The 23,767-nt window shown below is 39.1% G+C and overlaps 1 protein-coding gene across 4 annotated transcripts in view; it reads right to left on the bottom strand.

Annotated features, from left to right (window-relative positions):
• Positions 1-23,767, bottom strand: part of cdc42bpab (CDC42 binding protein kinase alpha (DMPK-like) b) — a 98,393-nt gene that overhangs the window by 42,997 nt on the left and 31,629 nt on the right. For all 4 annotated transcript variants that reach the window (XM_084737823.1, XM_084737824.1, XM_084737825.1 and 1 more), the window contains exons 2-5: positions 16,181-16,272; positions 9,562-9,645; positions 6,409-6,504; positions 5,269-5,417 (exon numbers count right to left, since the gene is read on the bottom strand). In XM_084737823.1, the coding sequence (XP_084593949.1) occupies positions 5,269-5,417; positions 6,409-6,504; positions 9,562-9,645; positions 16,181-16,272 (421 nt within the window). The remainder of the gene's footprint in view (positions 1-5,268; positions 5,418-6,408; positions 6,505-9,561; positions 9,646-16,180; positions 16,273-23,767) is intronic.

The following is a 23,767-nucleotide window of genomic DNA, read 5'->3' as shown; positions in this document are numbered from 1 at the left end:
ACAAGTTGATGAATGCTACACTTGATGAATATAATTTACCATATTGGCCAAAATATAAGAAGATATTTTTTCTGGAAAATGTGTGGCCTCGGATTCTATTGTTTATGAGGACTAGACATTTACATGAACTGCTCTTACAGAGTGAGCCTATTCCATCAACATAGTGTAGCATTATGGGTTGTTTGTAGCCTTAATGTTGCTAGGCTACCGAGTGTCTTCTTATCTGTTTATAGTGAGTCTGACAGCACTTAGAGTGTTTAGTTAGACCAGTTTAACATACAGGGGCTTCTCATGGTGTGTTGTGTAGTGTGTTTTGCTAGCATAGAGGAAATTCATGTCTGATGAGTGAAAACAGAGACCCGACCATCTGTCAAGCAGCAAAGAATTTGTAGTGGAACTGAAAGTCATGATGAGGAACTCAAGAAGAAAACATTCTGCCTGCTTCCATGAGTGAGTGTGAGAGGGTCATGATGAACAGAAACAAGGAATGTCTGTTAACAGATAGATAATGGGATTTATGCTGGGGACTTTCTTATCGTGAGACGGGGAAACTCTCCATGCAGGACTAGCCTGACTGATACTGTATCTGTTATTAAGATAAAACATATAACGGAACAGCCTTTTAAAGGAGAAATATGTCATAAATGTACTGTGCTAAATCCTAAACTGACCGTTATATGTCAGAGATTAAGGAAACATGCTAAACTGAAATACTTGCTTCTCTAACAACAATGCCACAGCCAGTATGTTCTTTGAAATTTCATTTCTGTGCACGTTTGTCTTTGTTTTGGCCTGTGTGATTTGACCCAAAGCCCATTTCAAGCTTATTCTCTTTACATGGAGCTAACATTAATGCCAAATGTTCAATGTTGGTATCAGTTTATTTTTATACATACATAAATAACTAACGCTTGGTCAAATAGCTTGATGCTAACACATATACATACTAATGGAAATTAGCACCACTAATTTAAGTAAAATTATCTTAAATCCATTTTAATTTGCATGCTTAACATAAAATGACATGTAAGCTCATGCTCTAAATTTCCTCTGCTCTGCGGAAACAAACTTTTACCTGCTGACTTCACATCGCTAGCACAATCTGCTACTCTGTTTCAATACACTGAGCAGCTACAGCAACATCAAAGGGTCAAAACTCAAACTTTAAATTCACAAAGGATTTAAAAATACAACCAGGGGCTCTACTGACTTTGGCTTCGCTTGTTTTTTTCTTATGTCACTGGCTTGACAAGCAAGACCAGCTAAATGAAGCATTTTACTTTGAAAAGTATTTTTGTTGTCACTTTTATAGTCAGTATTGCAATGCTGCTGCTGAAATGCAACTGAGTGATGGGCTTTCTTTTAGGAAATATGAATAATGCTATACAGTCTCTCTAAGTGTATTATTCAACTTTTTCCATGGTATAGTGTTACAAAAGAAATAAAAAATCGCAATAAATCCCAATACTGAATCGCAATGCAAAGCAAATTGGCTCCCAAGTGACAGTATCAAATCAGGAGATGAGGATATCATTCCAGCAGTAAAGGCCATGTGACTATAGTTTGAGTCATTTTCTTGTAATTGTTTTTTGTATTTTCAATTAAATGTGACAATACATTTAAAAGGTGTTTTATTCAAAACTCTTATCTTAAAAAAAGTCTTCCTCCAAAACAGGTGGTGGAGAAACGTCTTATATACTTGGGCTAATATGGCATTTTGATGACTGCAGGAAACTTGCATCAGAGGCAACTGAAAATTGCGATTTCAAAGAGAAAAGTGAGAAAATCACTGCGCTGCAGTAGAGCCACGAAATGTCCATTTATCTTCCCCAACAGAGGACTGGTTGTATGTGTGTGTTTGTGTGTGTGTGCCGTGCAGTGTGTTTGGTGTAGCTGGAAGTGCGCCATAAATAGCAGTTGGCTGTTTTTCTGTTTAATGGACATTAGAGCCTTTAAATTACAGGGTTAATGCATTGTACTCTAATTCAGCCATAAGAATAGGAAACACACAAAACACGCATGCACACACGCACACACACCAATACTGAGAAACACCCTAATACACATGCACCCAAACACACACTCATCAGACGGGCCTTGCCAGTTGGACACACCCTCCTCAGGGGACCTGCCTGGCTGTCTCCACCCTCTACAAAGTGAGCATACAAATCTCTCACGAGTGAGAGCAAAAAGGAGGAGTTAGGGGTTGGTTCACGAGGGGGAGGTAACAGCACCACACCCCCACCCACACACCTCCCATAACCCATCATTACTGTCCCAAAGCGTCCACGAGGGGACTTAAAGAGAAACAGCGCTGTCCCCTCCCTCCCGTCCCTTTTTCCCTTCCATCCACTTCTCCGCCTCTGCTGCCACCGCCAACCCCCACCCACAGCCCCCAGATAACACCATGCAATTAGTGGCTCCCTGCTCTCTTCTCATTCACTCTATTTCTTTACTTATACATTTATATCTACATCTCTCAATAACTCAGCTGTCGTCTCTCAGTATATCTCTTTCTGTCTGACTTCCCACTCAATGTATTAAAGATCAGAGCAACTACAGACACACCCGAAACATTCTCCCACCGAGCAGCCGAGCTTTATCGTACCCTTTCTCTGAACCTCCCATTCTCTCTATCCATCTCTCATCTTTCCCTCTATCCATCCAACTTCCCCTTGTTCCTTGAACAAAATTGCTGCAACAAGCTCCCGGCAAAAGAAAGACAGTTAATTGTGTTAACATGCCGATGTGACCACTTCCTGTCTGGCAGAGCCCCACTTCCTGCTCCCAAGGGGATCATCCTTTGGCTGTGGAATTCTTTTGGCATCTTTGTTACAGAAGAGAACGGTTTCAAGAGTCACAGGGTGTGAACAGTCTGATTTAAGCCCTTTGATTTTAATTCAGGGAAATAAGTGAATGACTGAAAGTGTATGTGACTGGAAACAGACAGATTAATGCAAAATGACCAAAAACAGCTGACATGACTAACGAAAAAAACATTGCACAAGATCAAAATTATCATGATTATCAGTATTATCATGGTGTTGTTAAGATGTGCTGATAAAGATTTATATTAGCATGTCCTTTATAATGTTAGTGACAGAAAACAAACTCACATTGCATGCTCTGCCTGTGTCTGGAAGATCGTTGCTAACTTTGACTGATACTTGTTAGTATTTTCTATAGGTATTCAAAGCACAGTAATTAGGCACCGTTTTAATGGTCACTAAAACCTGAAATGGCAATACCAACCATTAGTAATTTTACTAAGGTTTATCATTTCATCTCTGGGTGGAGAGTGCTTAAGTATATTTACTCAAGTAGTACTACCAAGCTCTATACTTCTACTTAGAGCTGGACATTATATTGAAATGATATATTGGTATGACTGATATTATGATGTGAGTCTAGATGTTTTATTAGATTTTGGATATCAGTATAACATGATGTGGCATACATGTTGTCTTTTCCTGGTTTTAAAGTCAGCATTACAGTAAACTGATGTTATTTTCTGAACTTAACAGACTGTTCTAGCTGTTCTATTACTGTATTTGCCTTGCCACTTGGTTATTATATCCGTAAAATTCTCATTATGTTAATATTTTGTCAAAGCACCAGTTGCCATTCCTACAATATTGTTGTAATACTGATCTGGGTATTTGGTATTTAATATTTGTTTTTGTCCTTATTGCCCAGCCTTAGTTCAACTCACATTTACATTAAAAACATGATAATCTTATGAAATACTATGCATTGCTAAATATTAAACAAGTGGTTACCACCTTTTCTGGCTAGTGATTCCTTACAAAAAAAGATTGAGCTCCTCATCACATTTCATCACTATGAGTTGTTAGCAGCTCCACAAAAATTTAAATAAGTATTTGAGACTTAAAGTGGTGAGGATTTCCAATGGTTCATATAATATATTTGAGGAAAATTAAAAAAAAAAAAATCCTCCCATAACTCTCGGATTTATCTTGTGACCTACCAAACGGCCCCAATCCCTAGGATGGAAACCACTGGGTTTAACTACCTGACTGAACGCATAGTAACTCCACCTCAAAAAGCTTCAACAGTAAAATGTTACTAACACCTGTGGAGTTTTCCTCTGAACAAACAAAGTGTATTTATATTGTTCAGAATGTTTATGTCAGTGTCCCTGCATTTTGCTGACACACTGCTACTTTTCTTGGTGTATTCCTATCAGCAGGACTGTATGTAGACCTTGTGAGTATACACAAGTTATACACAAACTGGGAAACTGCTCATCAAAACATTGCTAGTGGTGAAAAAAGCCACAGGGCACTTTTAAAACTACACAATCAGATTTTTGGCCACTTGAGGGCAGCTGAAAAAACTTGTAAACAGCACATTGATATATTATCACCTTGATGTGGTGAAGTATTGTTTATTTACCCCATCCAGCAGTTAAGGAGCAACATCATAATTCATGTGGGAGTCGTGTTTCTGGCCACCTGATCAATGTCAGTCCAATATTCATTGTCTTTTGGCTCATTTTTTGGTCTCTATCAACTCCTGAGGGAAGTGCCTGGCTCTTTAGCTGCTAAATGCTCCATTATGTTCTCCAGCTAGTCAATAACTGTCTGTCTGCTGTTCAGTACGGAGCAGGTAGTGCACAGTGGGGTTTAAGAGCTTTATCTATGAAAGCAGATGTCTGATGCTGATGAAAACAATGCTACGATAGCAGTGAAAGCAAACCAAAAAAGCCAGGTTTGGGGGCTGGACAGCTTAACAATGAGCTGAAACTCACTATAACACTGACTATCACATTGTTTTCATGTTGCCATTTCATACATTATTATTATAAAAATACAGCTGCTCTGATTCAAACAGCCTTCGAGTCTTTCACATACACTCATACACAAACCCAACCTAAAATGGGAATGTTGAAGAGTGAAATAATAACACACACAGGAACACATCCGAATATGCTGTATAATTAGTCAGTGGTATTAACTAGCTTCAGTGATGACTGAAGACAAACACGTGCACGCACGCACACGCGCACACGCACACACACACACACACACACACACACACACACACACACACACACACACACACACAATTTTCATTTAGCAGTGGCTCCCCACAGCTGGAAAACTGCCCACACAGCAGGAATAATGTAAATTCACTGAACATCCATCATCAGGACTTATTGCTCAGTCTGTTCCTCTCCCAAAAAATAATCGGCCACACATTCATACCTCCTGACATGCACGCTCACACATTCTGCCTGCTTCTCACCTGTGGACATAGTGTAGCTGGTGAACGGAGTCGATGGCCAGCACCATTTCAGCCAGGTAGAACTTGGCCATTTCCTCTGGCAGCCTGTCCTCAAACTTACTGAGCAGAGTCAGCAGGTCACCACCCACGTAGTAGTCCATGACCAGGTACTAGACAGACAAAGAGACAGAAAATGAGAGATAAATGTCAATGAAAAGAACTGGAAAAGAAATGGAACAAAAGTGCAGAATAAAAGAACTAATTTTAGACAAAAAAAGATGAGTAGTGTCAATCAGTGAGATGCTTTATGTAGAAAACAATACAAGACAGTCACAGAAGAAAGTCAAAAATATACTGCCCTCCTTTCCCCCACCCTCTTCTCCCTTTTTTCTCACAGTATCATTACTACAGAGGGCCACTGAGGCAGTAAGCGCCTAAATGGTTCTTAACTTTTGAGGGTTTTCCTAAAAATAGATGGCCGGACTGGCCGCGGCGTATATTTTTAAAGCCTTGGGGAGTGTCCAGGGTAAAGCATTTGTTGTGAGAAATGTGGGAAATGGAATGGCAAGCAGTCCTGGCATTTGAACTCAGGGTCACAGGGAGAGGACAAGCTGTCAGGTTGTAGAAGGAGCCGTTGCCTCCTGCAGCCAATGAAAGTGAGGAAGAGCTCGGCCCACAACCAGTCAGCAAGCTCCGAAGTCATTCTTCTGGTCTTTTATGTAAATGGTTTTCTTGGCTGTGTTACCTTTCTGTTGCCCAATTTCCTACAATTCAAAGTCATGTTGTGCTTTGTGGTAAGAAGTGAATGTGCTGGTCAGCATCTGGCAGGTCACCAGCCATCATGTGGAGGTGGTGCTGTTTTCTATAAATGAACTGGCCAGTGAAATGGTGAAAGTGGCAGGTGGAGCTACACAGCAGGGCTGTGGTTGTTGCTTTGGAAAGTACCAAAGTTTGAATGTGCTGAAATGTATGAAGTAAGGTGGGGTGATAGTCAGATGGAGTTTGATATATCAGGTAAGTCAAGGTTAAAAGTTCCCAGAGAGAAGTTAAGCAGCAGTATTTCTGGAAATACACTTAATGCTGGTTGGTGGAAAAAACAATTTCCTGCTCATGAGTAGGCACACACACAGGAAAGAAGAAAGAAAGAGAACGCCATGTTACCAGATTATTGTCGTCCTGGAAGGCGTAGTGCAGGGTGGTGATCCACTGGCAGTCCCCGTTTACCAACACGTCCCTCTCCTCCCGAAAACACGCCGTCTAAAGAGAGATGCAAAGAAGTTTATACTTAAGAGCAAAATGTTGCACATACTAATAACAACATGAGAAAATAGCAATCCAATTTTCAATTGCACATGTGACAATGAGACAATATGTGGCAGTTATGCATATTTATTATTTGTTGGCCTTGCCTTTTGTTTAAGTGCTGTAAGTGGTTGTAGCACTAATTTGGTTTATTTTTGATTACATGATCATATTTAAAGGACTAATTTTATGCATTAGGGCTCATGCTTGTTTGTGTTCATTTTTGCTATCTAGATTATGATATCCGTGTAATGTTTCCTATTTTATCTAGCTGTCATGGTTATGTTCTTACTGTATGAATACAAAGGAAACACCACCTTATCTTTTATTAGAGATGAGTTTGTATGCCATTTTCTGAAAAAGACATTGTTCATTTAATCAGATTTTATGATGTAATTGGAGTGACATATGCTCGAACATTTATTCTGTATCAGTAAAACATTCTATGTGACATCTCTGGCCACATCCATTAGGAGGTTAAATGTCAGGATACTCTACAGAGCTACATACTTAAAACTGAGAGGAATTCTGCATCTTGCCTGGAGGACTCAACATGGAGATATTTGCTAATCTTGTTGCTTCGTGCAGTTTGTCATTATTACATTCATTTTGGTAGCCTTGATGATTTCAGCTTTCTGTGATAATGTGATTTTGGAAACATAATGTAAATAAGAAATCACTTAATTGAATGAAATTTGATTAACAGCTAGATGTTTGCTAGAAAAAAAATAATTTCAGTAACATTAATTGGATTCTAAAAGGGTTTTAACAATAATGCATCTATATAATAAAGACCCAGGACATGAAAACTGTTACTGACTGTAACAGCGGCACAGTTGGAAAAAGGAAAGCTCATTGCTTGTAGCTGTGGATCCTTACATCCAAACTAAATTAAAAATCTGACACGAGTAAAATTTAAAATATGTATATAAAAAGACACTTTCCATTGCTGAACAGTTCTTTATTTTGGTAGGAAAACAAAAAATCTCAACAAAAATGTCCCAAAACAAGCCCTACCCTCTCACTGTTCAGCCAGTGCTCAGACCAAAAGCAGAAAATTCAACCCCTCAGGCTACAAGTCTGACATAACTCATGGACTTCAAATATGGCTGCCTTGATTCAAAAAAACATTACAGGATAGAGAAGAAATCTGATTATTGATCACATGTAAACACAGGTTTTACAGTAACCAGGCTATAATATTGCAAGTTGTTTTCTGATTTTGGGCCTTAAAGTGGAAACTTTTCAACTGTCCCCATAGTATTTACAAGAGGTATTATTGTTTGTGCTGCTATCGCAAAGACAACACCTGCACATAACATCACATACTTTTCCATTTCTTCAGACCCTAGCTCTGTGGAGAAATGATCAACACTTCACTGACGAGGTAAATTGAAAAATATTGTAATGATGTACATTGTATAGTAATAATCTTGTTTGAGGAACGTTACTAACATATAATCAAATATCTTCTTATTGATATTGCAGGTAACTCTAGCAGCAGTTAGTGAGTGAATTTTCAGAGAGAAATTATGCCTGGTGGCAGACAGATTCATATAGTGACAGTAAGTCTTACAGGGAACCAATCTAAACAGATGGTGGTATTATTCTATTGCCATTACAATGTGCAGTCTACGTTTACTTCATAATTTTAGGTTAAAGCAAAAAATATATCTATTTCCACTTCAACATGATGACCCAGAGACCAGGTATCTTGTGTGTATATAAACGTATAATTCTCTACATCACCCTGGTAGACAAACTGTATTTTTTTGTGATTTACTGCACATCTAACTTCGAGTCAGACTTTCTGTGTAAATCAAATTTCAGAATATTGTGGTGTAAAATGATCCTTTATACAGTGATATAAATCAACACACATCCAAATATGGCCCCTAATCTTTCACCGTGAATGTCAGTATTTAAAACACTCATACAGTGCTTTGGTTTTTTCCATCTATAACAACTATTACATACTTAGTGTCCGTAGACTACAGTACATCTGCTGCTCTACATTGTTTCCCATGTCCAGGCATTTGCATGCACACGCACGCACACGCGCGCGCACACACACACACACACACACACACACACACACACACACACACACACACACACACACACACACACACAGAGCAGGGACCAGCTTTGGCCTGTGACGTATAAGGCATGAAGATTGAAGACCCAGGGGACCGACAGGAATGTCAGACTGTCAGGAAGAGGTCGATGAGAAAAACATGCAGCTCGTGCAGCTCAAGCAGCAACGTGTTCTGTAAGCGTTTATCAATAAAGGCCTGGTTTGAGGGTGGACAAAATAGGGCTGTGGTTTCTCTCAACAGCAGATGTTTTTTAAAAAATTATCATCAATCCTTATCCTTCTTTTCTATTCTTATTAAAGATTTCCCCAATAGAGTGCTGCAGGAACGAGTCCTAAAACCCAGATATGAGTTAGTATATTAGCACAGCTGCTTCCCTCACTTGGGTTTACACAAGTTTTACACAAGTTTACACAAGCTTAAAATATTGTCACTGTTTTGTTCTACATCAGTAAATACACAACTCATGAAATCTTTTACATGTCTTTAAAAAGATGGGTGCTAAGAAGTGGCTAAATTAGACTACAGATGATGTTGAGGACATTAAATGTCATCACATCGAACACTGATGGTGGTGACCTAAAGTCACACGACCGTAATTTATCTACAGTCTAACTTTAGCCTTTACTCCTGGTTATTGCGTTTATATTTCAAAAATCATAAAAGTGGTATTCAGTTGTGAAGATCATCTTGCCGGACTAAATATATCAGTATCATCAACTTTTGTTCGACACAGAGCTTAATTTTTGCACTAATTCAAAATAGTGGAAAAATCCCATTGGCTTTTTGTAGAGGGAACCAACATGATGCTAACTTCCAGGTTGGACAACAAAAATCAGTCATCCCTGCTGCAATATCCATAACCAGTAGAAGAAATGGTGCATCCCAGCAAAAGCTTTGGGTGAATGATGCTCACCTCGGCTCGCTTCAGCATCTCCCACTTGTTGAGAATCTTCATGGCGAAGACCTTGTCTGTGTTTCTCACTTTAACGACTGCAACCTGCAAAAAGAACAGAAGAGTTGTAAACTTAAAAAAAAACCACTTTTAATCATTTGTGTGACAGCAAAGCCAGACAAAGCATGTAAAGCATGTTAAAAACACAGACCAGAGAGAGACAAAATCTTATCCCTCAAGCAATAGGAAAAAGAAGTAATTCAAGAACTGCACAATGATAATTCATCTGTGACCATTCTTCATAGTTCCAAAAACAGCAATCATGAAAAAAACAACCTCTTTAAGTATTGACGATTAAAAACAATGACTAACATGCCTGATAAAATAATACCGATTACACTTTTAGCCATAATTTTCCTTCATTAAGAAAGAAGGGAGATTAGCTCACTATACATGCAAAACCTAGAAACTCAATAAGATACAGAGGAGGACTAGACTGAGATCTACTGTACAGTACCAAAACAGGATCAAGATGAAATAAGAGAGAAGAAGAAGGGATGATTAGAAAAGGAAAGGAGGAGGAAAAATGAGACGAGAAAGGATAGAATTTCAAGGAGAAGGGAAAGCAGAGGAGAACCAAAGAGGGGAAGGGAAGAGCAGGGGCAGGAAGTGACCATGAACATTAAAATGCTGACCTACAAGTCCAACAGATGCACTCCACCTGGACCCACAGACACACACGCACAGCTGGACACTTAAATATGATTCATGCTTCTGACTTTGTCTGCAGTTTGAGAGAAAAATCTCACCACTCCTCTAATCAATGTGTCCAATGGCTTGTAAATGGGCACAAATCAATAGTGCATGGACAGATTTGTGCATATGTGACGGATTAGTAGGAAGTCTCTGTTCACAGATTACTGGTGTGTTCTTCACTATTACAATTACAAACAAGCAATGAAAAGTTTGTGTGTCATTAACAATTATAAAAACAACATATTCAACTACCCGTCAAAAATCAGCTAATAATATTTAACGCAAATATGAGGAACTTTAACATATTGTTGATTCTGAAGGAGCCCATTGACAAAACTAGTAGCGTTTCCACAGTATTAAGTACAGTATAACTTATTACTTAATAAACATTTATTTAAGTAACAATCTTCATGTGCATAATATGCATTATAGTTTTTCTTGAGAAAATGTAAACAAAGACTGGTTTCATTTGATTTCAGAGAATCTGACCCAGTGGCATTAAGGACAACTATTCAGAAACCTTCTCGTTAATGGTCTCATTAATTTATGTAGGCCATATAGAGACATTAGTAAAAGTTGAGAATTGAGACATTTTCATAACCAGTAAAACCTCCTTTCAGTAACTTTAAATTCACAGATGAATTTCTTTATCATCTTAGATCATCATGTCAGATATATCCTATGTTTTTAGTGTATGTACAAAAACATGTGCTACGCCTTTTAACATTATTCACAGTACAGCTGAACTTGAAAATGGCCGACTGTTTTTAGGCCTTGGATTGCAAGGCCCTGAACCATCCATCCTTTCTACTACAAACTAATCTCACAGTCTAAACTAGTATTTAAACCAAGTCAACCCATTTTAAAAGGGACAGTTCACACCAAAATCAATTATATGTTTTTTCCTCCTTCCTGTAGTGCTATTTATCCATCTGGATAGTTTTGGTGTGAGTTGCAGAGTTTGGGAGATATCAGCTGTAGAGTTGTCTACCTTCTCTCCAATAAAATGGGACTAAATTACATAATTGCTGTGTTGTTCCAAGCATGAAAAAAAAAATACATTTCAAAAATTCAAAACCAGTGTCTCTATCCAGAATCATGACCTACTCACAACAGACCTTGTTGTGAGCAGTTTTATGTAGGAACTATTTTCTTTCTGCCAAACTTCACCCACCAATTTTATTATTGTACGTTGCTCATGGACGAGATGCCTGTGCTCATTCCAGCGTGGGATGTAAACATAAATGGCATCCTCATCTGAGCTGTAACCCATTGGTAGCAGGCTCCCTTCTGCATGGTGATGCGAAAATAGTTCCTACATGAAACTCCTCAAAATAAGGTCTGTGGATTATCTTGAATAACATGAAAAAAGACATTGCTGTTAAGTTGAATGTAAGCACTGCCAGTAGAGTGACATCTAGTTCCACTATATTCAAGAGAGGGCAGACATCTCTATAGCCAATATCGATCTTATTTTGGGGTGAACTGTCCCTTTAAGTAAATACTGGAGATGTCAATATTTGCAATTGTTAGCGTGTCTGTTACACATTCTCTTCTTTTCTTCTTTACTACCTTACACTGGTCAGCTTTTCACACTCTCCCATTATGTTTCTCATACCCTCTTGTACCATCTTAACAACATAACAACCGCCAACTTTCTCCTCACTGATAATTGCTGAACATTACCATGACAAGCTTCCCCAGCTCTGGCTTCACATTTTGCCAAAAAAGGAGCTGCACAAGCAGCAGTGACAAACTGCTGCAAGCTGACAGCCAAAGTGCATGTTCATGCAAACTTACATCCTGGCTGATTTCTTTTAGCCCCCTTTATATTCTTGTAATATTTTCTTAATCCAAAGAGCAGAAGTCTCTTCTAAATTTGGCCTCTTTTAATGATTAACTGCATACTAAAATATGCATAAATATGGAAACAGATGCAAGTAAACAGACAGGAATTTGTAAGTGCACTACACATGCACACAGATGAGAAGTGAAACAAACGCAAGCTCCCCATGCAACAGAGGGGTCTGTAGTCTATTAAATGAGCCGGGGAATGCTGCTAATGCAATACAATGATAACATTCCTGCAGTGTTTGGATTTCCCCTAGTGATCCCTCACCAGAGGAGAGGAGGAACGGAGGAGGAAGAGAGGAGGAAGGGGGGAGCGCACTGTTCCTGGCAAACGTCTGGGTGTTTTTGTCCTTTTCTCCATCTCTCATTTCTTCTCTCCACTGTTCCTTCGTTCATCTCGTCCTCTCTGTCAGGCCTAGTGTCTATTACAGGGCCCAGGGAAGACTAAGCGCAAAGTTTACTTCACTGCCACTGTCTATATTCATAGATAAAAGTATGTACTGTAGATTGTTTTCCACTGTGGGTGTCGGCTGAGTCAAATTTGGTTTCATCAGTTTGGAACAGGCATGAAACAAACCACAGCAATTAATATAATCATTCCACAGGCCAAGCGCTTTACAGAATAGCATAGACAAACTGCTATCTGCCAAAATGGCTGCAAAACTAACAGACATAACAGCCAAGACCAGATTTACAGACTGCTGACTAATGCTTTTGAAGAAGTGGTTTTTGACCCAATGCAACAAGCAGAACAATAAAGTATAACACTGACTGATGGCCACTGACTACGCAATAACTTGACAATTACATCTTAAACAAGGCTATCAGTTGGGAGCAGAACCTGTGACCTTGGCATTGTTTGTAACACATACTCTCTACTGAGCTCCACCAGCCTGAGCACCATTTGGCCTGTTTGTGTTGGTGAAGAGGCAACTGAGTCCTAATGGGTGCACTCTGAGAGGCAGGAGGCCTGTGTGTGCACACTTCTCCATTCATCAGTCGAGCTCCACAGCGTCACCCACCCGCACCATTTCTCTGCCTGCTGCTGACAATGGGAGGATGAAATCAAAACATCCTGCACTCAAACTCTCTCGCCTCCCTTTCAGACTCTCAAGTATTTTTTCTTTGCTTTGTTTTCCTGTGTCTATGTCTGCCCACCTGGGTCTGTCTCCATCTCTGTCTGTCTGTCTCTTTTTTAACTCAGCTGCTTGCAGTTCCGTGCTCACTTTTCTAAAAAAAAAATTATGACAAATAAATCATGCCCTTATAAATGTTCATGAGGCCTTCCAAAAATACACATTTTCCATGTTTGCTTGATCTGACCTTAGGTCAGATGGCTGTTATTACTGCTATCCATCTGAAATATAGTCAGCCTTCCTAACTCTGTGATGCCAACAGCCATAAAGAAAAGCTGGCAAATGCGCTTGTGGGTTTGCAACAAGTCTGAGGTGCCTTGAGGTAGCAGTGCCTGCAAACTTGCAGAGACCTGCATTGTCAGTCTGCTATTGAGAACACTGTCTGTATATTCAGTGCCATTTAAGTTCTGTTTATTTTATGATACTTCAAGCCACTCAGTGGCTGCGAGACATTATGTCCTGTCTAACATCCTCGAAAAGATCTGCTACTCAGTTTGTAGGTGTGGAGACCTTTCCTGAAATACCTTTAGATTCTCCAGTCAAACTAAAGGCTTATTAACTAACTCTTTTTGTCTTTACCTTCCTGAAGATTTTGTCAGTAATGTAATATAATTTCTAAACTTCCCTTCATTTATCTATAATTTTTTTTCTTTCTTTAGTCTCTAAATACAGAACCTGACTTTCAGCACCTTCCTGTGGTACTCCAGGGACCTTTTAAATATGCTTGCTTGTTGATGGGGCTAGAGGGGTGAGGGACAATATTGCACAATGTACTTCTTTATTACGGATGGGCTCTGTAAAATCTGCACATCTGTTGTGCATTCTACAGATTTGTTTATATTATTAAAAAAATGTTTAAGCTGGTCAGCCACGGCGCAGGTGGTAGAGCAGGTTGTCTGCAGACTGCGGGATCAGTAGTTCAATCCCCACATATCTAAGTGTCCTTGGGCAAGACATTGTACTCCAGTTGTTCCCCCAGCCACTGGGGATGCAGACATTGCTGATCCCAAGCCTGAATAAATGCGGACTGTTGCTTCAGGAAGGGCATCCGGCATAAAAAGCCTATGCCAAATCAATATGTGGATATACCAGGTTGGAACAGAACAGATGATCTGCTGTGGCAACTTGTAATATGAGCTGACAAAAGACAATAAAAAATGATGTGTTAAATTGACATTTCTTGTGCACTCTAAAAATCTGTTTAGATTAAGAAAATGTTTATATATGCATACATTTGTGTAAAATTGACCTATCTGCTGTGCTATTTACAAAAGTGTATATATTTGGTTAATTTGTTTAAAATTAAAAAAAAAAGAAATCCTCATGCCAGACGAGACAGCACACAAGTTTTTGAATGAATCTGGCAACTACATAAAATAGAACAGGACGCTGTCTTTAGAGTTCTTGCTTTGCACAGTAAGAACAGTAATTTACAGTGATGAGATGAAAGAGATGATAAAATAAGTTGTAATTATGCAGTCAACAACAAGTGCAAAAACAGAACTAATCTGCGCCAGTGGTGACCAACAGACAATGGTAAACAAAAGCTGCACAGAAATTTCAACCCCTTCAACCACTGAGCCCCTCATTCATTCCACTAGAGATCTTTTTTATTCTGCTACATTTGTGTTTACTATACCATTACAATAACACCCAAATGACAACGCACTGTGCAAGTACTCTTCTATCAGGTGATTAAAAAGTAGAGCAATGGGACAATCATGGGGTTTCTCAAGCTAATTGAGTTTTTCAGTCATGTAATACTTGTACTAGCACAGCTGACTTAGTGAAAAGGCACTGGAATGTCACCACAAGGTAGCACCATTCATGGATCACACCACATCGCTAAACACAACACGCCTGAAACACACACATGACTTACTCATGCACATACCAGCACTCTGTGCAGGGGCACAAGTGAGCATGTTTTGTGGTGATACCGCAGCTACACGCTGGCCTGTATCCATCTCGATCCATCAATCTATCGTTTTCTTGATTTCTCTTTATCTCTCTCCACCTATCAGAGTACTTTAGAAAGGAACTCAAGAATTCACTAACTTGTTTGTACAGATATGGAATTACAGTTTCAGAGATGAAGTGTTTGGAGGCGTGTGGAGTGGTTCAAGACTAACAATTCACTGCCGAAACTCCAAATTTTTTGACAATCTATTAAAGAAGTGTGTGACCTTCAAATAAAGTGCAAAGATAGAAGGCTTTCATGGGACACTGACATTATGTAAGAGTCTTGGCTGGGGCCATAATACCTGTCTCTCCAACATTCCCCAGCTTTGACATCATTAGCTGAAACCCAGTGACAAGTGTGTTTCAACTTCCCTACAGGCACATAAATGCACAAAATAAATAAACAAAAACAAATAAATCCACACTGAATGCTATTCACTGCCACTCTAATTCATTTACTGTTCACGGGTTAAGTGTGAAGAAGAATTTAATGTTTTGTTCGAGCTGCAAGTAGAGTCATGCTCCTGCAGTAGACCAATACTACGCACTGCTGCTGGAATGCAGCAGAAAGTAATCCACTATCAAACACAACAACACTCTCGCCTTTCAGAACTCAGGTATTGAGGTATAAGGGTACAAGGGTACAAGGGAAAACAGCTTTTACTGACAGGTATTGTCCACAGATCACACTGCAACAATCTCTGCCTCAAGGATAAAAGTTCCAGATTTGAAATGTCTCTTGTCAAACGAGACAAGCAGGCAAAAACCATACACTGCAGACGATGTATGCATGAGAAAATGCTCCAAACTATCCTTTAACATCTGTTTTTTGTACAAAAAGAAAAAGGGGAAAACCAAATTGCAGGTTCTTGACTTGTTTGGTAATGGATTGCTGCCTGGTTAAGTTGAGTGTCAAAAAAAAGAGGGTGTATTACCTCTCCGAAGGCTCCTCGACCAATCACCTTGAGGATCTCAAAGTCTTCCTTGTGCAGGCGCATCTGCTTCACTTTGGCAGTGAAGGGTTTAGCTGTAGAGAGAAGGAAGACAGACATCAGGTTAATTATCAGCCAAAAATTTGTTGTAATAGATAGATTTTTTTCAAAACTCCATCTATAAATATAAGGGCACAAGTACAATTCCCTGAATTTATTGCAGAATATGTAATGTATTGCACATGAAAACATCAAGTATATACAGACAAGTGGGGGGGGCTTATCAAGATTATTTTATACTCTTAACTATAAGGGCTTCCAGCAGCATTTCAGGGAAAATGATAGAAGGTGCTATCACAGCAAAGGCCTCATATTTAATAAGTGAGGTGATTGTTAAAACTGTCATCCACTGAAAACACTGATAATCAAATGTGATGCATCAGGGTCCATCTGATTCAGCTCAGCAGATGACTGATCGATACCATTGTAAGTTGAGTTTGCAGTTAATCAGAGCAGCATCACCAAGGTTATTATAGTGAACTAAAACTAAATTAATAAGTAAAACTACGTGTAAAACTACTAAATTGAAATAACAATTAAAAATAAGACTTTAGAAAACTGAAATTATATTGCATACTTACAAAAATAAAATATAAAAAAAAAAATACAAAAGTTGTCTTTACTTACTTTATTTACTACACCAGGCTAAAGTTGGTTTGATGTTTTACACAATATATCTCCCAAGTTAGTTTAAAGCTACTTCAAGGAATTTTTAAGTGGTTATGAAAAACTTTTTATATGATCTATGCCTGCCACTAGGTCAGATTCTCCATGAAATCAGATGAAACAAGCCTGTGTTTACATTTTTCCAGAGAGATTTACAGCGAGTAGCATGTTAGCCAGTTAAGAGAAGCAGGAGGAGAGTTTTCTTTAAATAATAATCTTATTTTTTATGTTGCTTTTATGTTGGAAACACAACTGCTTTCATCCACTTGCGCTTCCAATATCAACAAACTATGAAAGTTCCTTGTAGTAGTTTTAAACCTTATATTGACCAGTTGGACACAATGGCTGTGATCAGACAGGACATGGGAGTCTGTGCTCACCACTTCTGCTAACCAACTACCTTTTCCTTTTATCAGCAAAAATCCCAACATCCATTGTTAGACTTACTAAAACTGGTATCATATCCAGATGGACGGGTTCAGGTACCCTTATCCTCTGACCCAGGCTTACGGAAACATACTTGTGCTAAGTCATGTGGTAACCCACCAGGGGCCCACAATATTCCCACATCTCATGAAAGAATGCCATGCCATTCTATATGGACTTTATCAAAGTATTAGTGACCACCTGGACCTCTCTATAGCACATGACACCGGACACAGCGAGGCTGGATGATAAAGCTAGCTATTGTTAGGCCTGCAGTCACGGTTCCTGGTGGAAAAAGAACTCAGGAGGGATCTGCAAGGGTCGCCAGCGTTCTCTCACAAAGCTATACAGATTCCATCTATGGCTGACAAAGTCAGTGTTTCCCTCATTTGTGGAGAGCTATTCAAGCACTTCCTGGTTTACATGATCCCAGCATGCCAAGGATAACCTGGATTGGCTGCAAGTTCACCAAGGTCAGCATACTGCTTATACTGATACACTGATCATCTGATAACAGAGAGCAGTATGGCTTAAACTTTGATTTTGAAACTTATATAATCATGCAATGACTGAGCTTTTTAATGGCAAGATTAGCCTTATTAGCATACAGACAAGCAAACATTCACAAACAAATACACTTTGATGTTTGACTTTTACATACAGTAGCTCTTTTGGTGAACAAAAGACAAAATCTACATCCACTATACGAACTTTTTGCTTCTGGCTGCTGCTTCTGTCTATGTGTGTGAATGAGAACTGACCACCAGCCAAGCTGACACTCTGGGCCCGTCTGCAATCGTTCACTGGCAAAACATCATGCTTAACTCATCGTGCTGCTGTGACTTTTCAGAACCTCTAGTGTTGTGGAAAAGGACACTCTCCCACTGTGAAACAGGGAAATGCCTGCTAAAATAAAACAAACAGGTCACTCAGAGCTCAAAAGCCTCTTTTCTCAGACTCCCTCCCAACTCCCGACTCCATTGACAGCTGGCCTGGCCTGCTCTGCTCTGGCCGCAGGGCAGAGGGAAAGCAGGGGCCGGTGCAGTGTGCCATGCCCTGGCACGCATTATTATAGACCATGTCCACACATAAACACACAAGCAACTCAGCCATCAGACTGAGTAACTATGGGATACTCTGATGCAGGAAAAATGCTTAGTCATTTTATTCATTTCTCTGCAGACCAGTTAATGAGCCAGTAGACCAGAAACATTAACCCTGTTGTATTTAGGAGTGTGATTCAACTTTAGGCAATTGACCAGGATATCAGTAAGTATGCAAAAATTATGACAAACAAGGTCATGCAAACAACCAACAACCAATTTGGTCTTTCATACAAAGTATTCCTGTGCACCATTCCCTTTATCCGCATTATCTAATAGCACCGTTACAAAATGGTACATGGCACGCTGACCTGAAAAGATCCAAGATCTACTGCAAGAAACAGGAGATGACCTTCAAACCGCAATCAAGAGAGGTCACTCTCCAAATTTAATTTACTAGACAATACCAACCACAAAATCATCTCAGTATATCAAGATGTAATCCTGTGCATGTGATACTACAAAGTTTGGTTCCGTCACAGAACTCATGGAGGGAATGTCCTCCATAAGAACACATGTCAACCTGGCATTGTTTGATTTTAAAATCACATAACGCCTTTGATTCAGGACAAGCTGTTTGTAGGTTAACTGCCAAAGTGGCTGGCAGACAAACTCATAAGCAGCTAGTCAAATTTACCACTATTAGCTTGGGTGCTGATGATGATTTCCACAGCACATCCGATTCTTTTTAACTATATCTCTGTCAGAGGTCTCATCTGCAGCCATCATCTCCAACCTGATATGGCATGTTTGCCAGAGAAAAGATAATATGTAGCAGCTAAATCCCTTTGGATTCATATCAATTTATGTATAAAAGCCACACAATTACACAGGATATGAAAACGATTAAGGGAGAGATTAAAACTATTTAATATGTTTGTTCACTGTTAAATCTTGTCACAATGCCACTTGTAAACTAGATACCTCTTTCAATACCATGGCAATAATAAAAGTCCTAGTCACACAAAATAGGTATATAATACAAAAAGTCAATGAAAACTGTCTGGTTTTGCTATGGTGCAAGCCAAATTTCAGACAGGACAATAAAAATTTACTTACAAGTGAGGTCTTGAATGAGCAATTAAAGAGAACATATCATTTTCGATATATAGTATCTGAAAAGTTTTGAAGTACTGATACTTTTGACAACCTTAGTTAATAGCCCAGATATCAGATTCTCCTCAGATCTGTACTCACAAAGACTCAGAGTGTAGAATTAAACTTTATATTCAAATATTAGGTCATGCACATTCTTGCATTTTATTTCAGCTACTGTGTAAATAAAGAGAATTTCATACAATTTATGATGGTTGTTCTTCACAGTACCAAGAAATGATCACTGTTTGTAGTAGTAGTTTGTAAAAGCAACCAAAATAGTAATAAATGGAAAGAGAAATACAGTTACATTTTACCTTTCTTTTTTATACTGGTAACATAAGTGTTGAATTCTTCTGATTTTTCATCTGAAGCACTGACATATGTATTTGGTATTTATCATTAATAGCCAAAATGCCTTAAATATGATGATGAAGCCTTGCTAAGCTGACTGCATTACAAGATCTACACCCCTTCAGGAAGCCTGTATCGACATCTCTCATTGAGGAAAGCCATATCAATAAAAGCTATCATCTCAAGAGGAGGGCTCCATTAATTCCGAACTGTCCACACAAACTATGCTGTCTCATTTGTCCCTCCTCTCTGTCAACACAAAGGGCAAAATCTGACCCAAAAGGTTGCAGTAACTGATGTAGACCGATCTACATTTTAAAGACACATCTTTGGACACTGCTGGTGCTTCTGATTTAGCAGTCATCCAACAACAAAGGCCAAGGGAAGACAACTACGCCATCTCTCAGTAATCTTAACTGCCTTGCTTCTTCACCCAATTTTCTTCACCTAAACTGATATGATAGGGTTGGTCACTGCTTAGGGACGTGAATAAAGGCTAAAACACATACATCCTATTCACTTCTGGTGTAACTCTAGATTATACAAGTCAGAGCTAACAGGGTGGCAAGCAGGGGGAAGAGCATCAGGCTAGCTGAGAGGGAGAAAACACTGATTAGAAGCTGCATGCTGACTCAGGAGCTCCACTAAACCAGCCACATGAGAAATGTCTTTCATCTCTGAGCCAGGAGCCCACAGGCCCTGTCCACAACAAAGCACACATACAAACATAGACACATACAAATATGTGAACACACACAGAGAGCGAGATCTAGTTCCCTACATCTACATCTGACACATAATTGGTGACTGCGTCTTACTCTGGCCTCTGTAGAAATACTACAGCCCAAAACATTATATAAATTGCTTTTCTGGAGAGTGGAACTCATTGGCTATCAATCCAACAGCAGGTGGTTTATTGAAGCACACCACAGCTATTAACCTGATATTGTGGCCTGTAATTTATAATGGAATAATAATAATAACGGAATTGTGTGTATATGTGTGTGTGTTTTGGAAATACTAGGTCCATATGTCAGTATGCAGGATTAACATATAAAACAAGAACTGCCTGTACTCACTAATCTCACCCACATTTACCCAGGGATCAATGTGTCTGTACTGTTCTTGTTGCGGAGATGGATTTATGGCAACGTACTGCATCCCATTTTACAACTGAGGAAAAAATACCTGACATCTTAACTCACTGGCAAAATATACAGGTAGATCAAAACATAGTAACTGTTGCTATGACGAGGTGTGGTACGAACCCCTGGCAACGATTGGGAAGGCGACTATCCAAGCTTTAGCATGACTGGAGCTCTTTGCTTCCAGAGGGTTTTGCAATGTGTCGGGAAAGTGAGCCAAGATTGGATAAAGATGACTGTCAGTCATTTTAATGTACTGCGTGCTTTGCGGGGGAAGACATCCATCCACAGACACAATATGAGTACACAGACACTAACAAAAACATCAGAAGATACGCATATTCTTGCAAAATGTGCACATGTTCAGTAGGAGGCCTTAGGATGCAGTGAAACTGGAAAAACATGAGTGACGCCAACTAATCCACATAGCCAGACTGGTTTAGCCCAAAATGCTGAGCACTTATCAGGCCCATCTTGCTCCAATGCAGTCGAGAGAAGTCAGAGCCATTTTTGTGTGAAACTTGGTAACTGCAGGCAAGTGTGTTCACTTAGCAGCCGGCCCACAAATGATATGCTCGATAGTCACGACCGGCCTCAGCCTGGATCTCTTCCACGCTGTGTCTCTGGGGTGTGTTCATGTGAAATTTGCCAGTGTGTGTCTGTATGTGTGTGTGTCATGAGTGTAGCAACAATTACGATGTCTGTTATACATGCAAGGTTTCTCAGTGTGACTCAGTGCTGGGTGTAACTACATTCAGTTTGTTGTTATAAAAGTAACTTCGACTTATCAGTAACTTATAATATATATATAACATCCTTTTTTTTTTTACATTAACCTAAATTTTGCTACATTTCCTGTTTTAATTTTTAGCCTTGTACTTATATGTATTGCACTACATTGCAAGTATTATGACTATCATGGGACTGTTGTGGGTGTGCTTCATGTTCTGTGTTCTGTCACACAAAAAATGACACACCCACCACTTCAGTCAATATGTCAGGAAAACAAACATATACAGTCACCTGATGCAGACAGTCTGTCTAATACTTTCCCAGAGCAGATGTGCGTGACACCCTAAGTACCCAAACATTGCAGACTTCATATATGTACCAAGGCTTTGAATGTTTTCTCAAAGAGAAAATTGTAGATCTGACTCAGAATTATTCAAGGAAATGAACCACAGGGCATGTTCCAAAATAACCTTTCCCGACATTGTTGTGCCTGTGTGTGTGGGTAATACACTACATGTACCTTAAAGAGGAGTTGTTTGTGTGTGGCTTAGAGCGAATTTGTACAGGCTACATGTGAGTCAGGCATTTTCAAGTATGTAAATATATATATATATATACAGACACTCTATATACACCTCTGTCTTTATAAATAACATACTGTTCACTGAATAATCCATTGTAATGTGGCTATGATGACTAAGAAGGGAAAAGGCAAATGATTACAGCAGTCCGGTAAGTTCAGAAAATTACATCACTTTACTGCAATGCAGCCTTTAAAACCAGGAAAAGACAACACCTATGCAATGTTACAATATAACAATAACCAAACTGACATCTATCTGTCTAAGAGTAGAGCTGGACATTTCAAGCCAAAATGCTATTGTATGATCATTGGGCACTATTAAACAATTATTTCAAGATTGACACACCCCACCTCACCGCGGACAATCAGACATTTACACACAACACATACATATACATTACGCACACACTAAAGCTGAGGGCCACACCGGCTTCTGTGTGCAACATGAAAAAACAGTTACAGCATCTGACCACCTACTCTTGTTATTTACCTGCTTCAAACAAGGTTCAATGTTCACACAAGGTCACTTAACTGTTGCCTAATATTATACATTGAGTCCAACAGCATCAAAGCCTCTAGGAATTTCCATATAAGCAACACAGTGGTGCCACATTCAACAGGATAAGCTATGGAGTAAATATTAAAACAACATACATTGCAAAACTTACAGATTTCCATTTTGAAATTGGGTCACAATAGCTGGTATTTATCCATCATTGAGCTTGAACCATTACTGGCAGGCGGTTGTTAGGAAAGCAATCAGAGTAAAATCCACACACGTTGTCATCAAAAATAAACTTTTTATCCATTCAACTCTTGTGTCCTCTGAGGCTGGGGGCTGATGTAAGGATTTGTGTTGCTTCTCTGACATGGTGTCAGTTAGGTTGGAGCCAGTATATGTTCGGTAAACATCCTGTCACTCTGAAATAAAATACGTCAGTAGTATGTAGATGTCCCACTGTCAATACTACCTGGTCCTGTAATAATGTGAGATCTTGAAATATTGAGTTATTTCCAGGGTTATTTCAATCATTTTTATCACAGCAAAATGTGATCGTCTACTAGACAGACTGACCAACCATTAGAAAAGAAACACAACACAATGCAGTCGACTGAAAAAGCAACTATTCTAGGACCAAAAAGTTTAAGTCACATTTGCTGTATTAATCATTTATATAATAAAGTATTGATACTTGGAGTTTGTGCATCTGCCAGGCAAAACATTTCAATACTATGTTGTATCGATTTAGTCCCCACCACCCTGAACTTATATGAGCCTAAATGCTGATTAAATATGTATCTGATAGATTGAAACTGTGTAGCCTTCTAAATTCGGCACACCCTATTTTTCTTGAGGTACTACTCCAAATACTGAAGGTTCTGATTCAAAACTATAACAATCAGCATAAATTATTGACATATTAAT

The sequence above is a fragment of the Lutjanus erythropterus genome, chromosome 15, assembly GCF_056507025.1.
Source record: "Lutjanus erythropterus isolate fLutEry1 chromosome 15, fLutEry1.hap2, whole genome shotgun sequence".
Taxonomy (NCBI): domain Eukaryota; kingdom Metazoa; phylum Chordata; class Actinopteri; order Lutjaniformes; family Lutjanidae; genus Lutjanus; species Lutjanus erythropterus.
The sequence above is the reverse complement of the archived record's forward strand: the minus strand, read 5'-3'. Positions and strand labels throughout refer to the sequence as shown.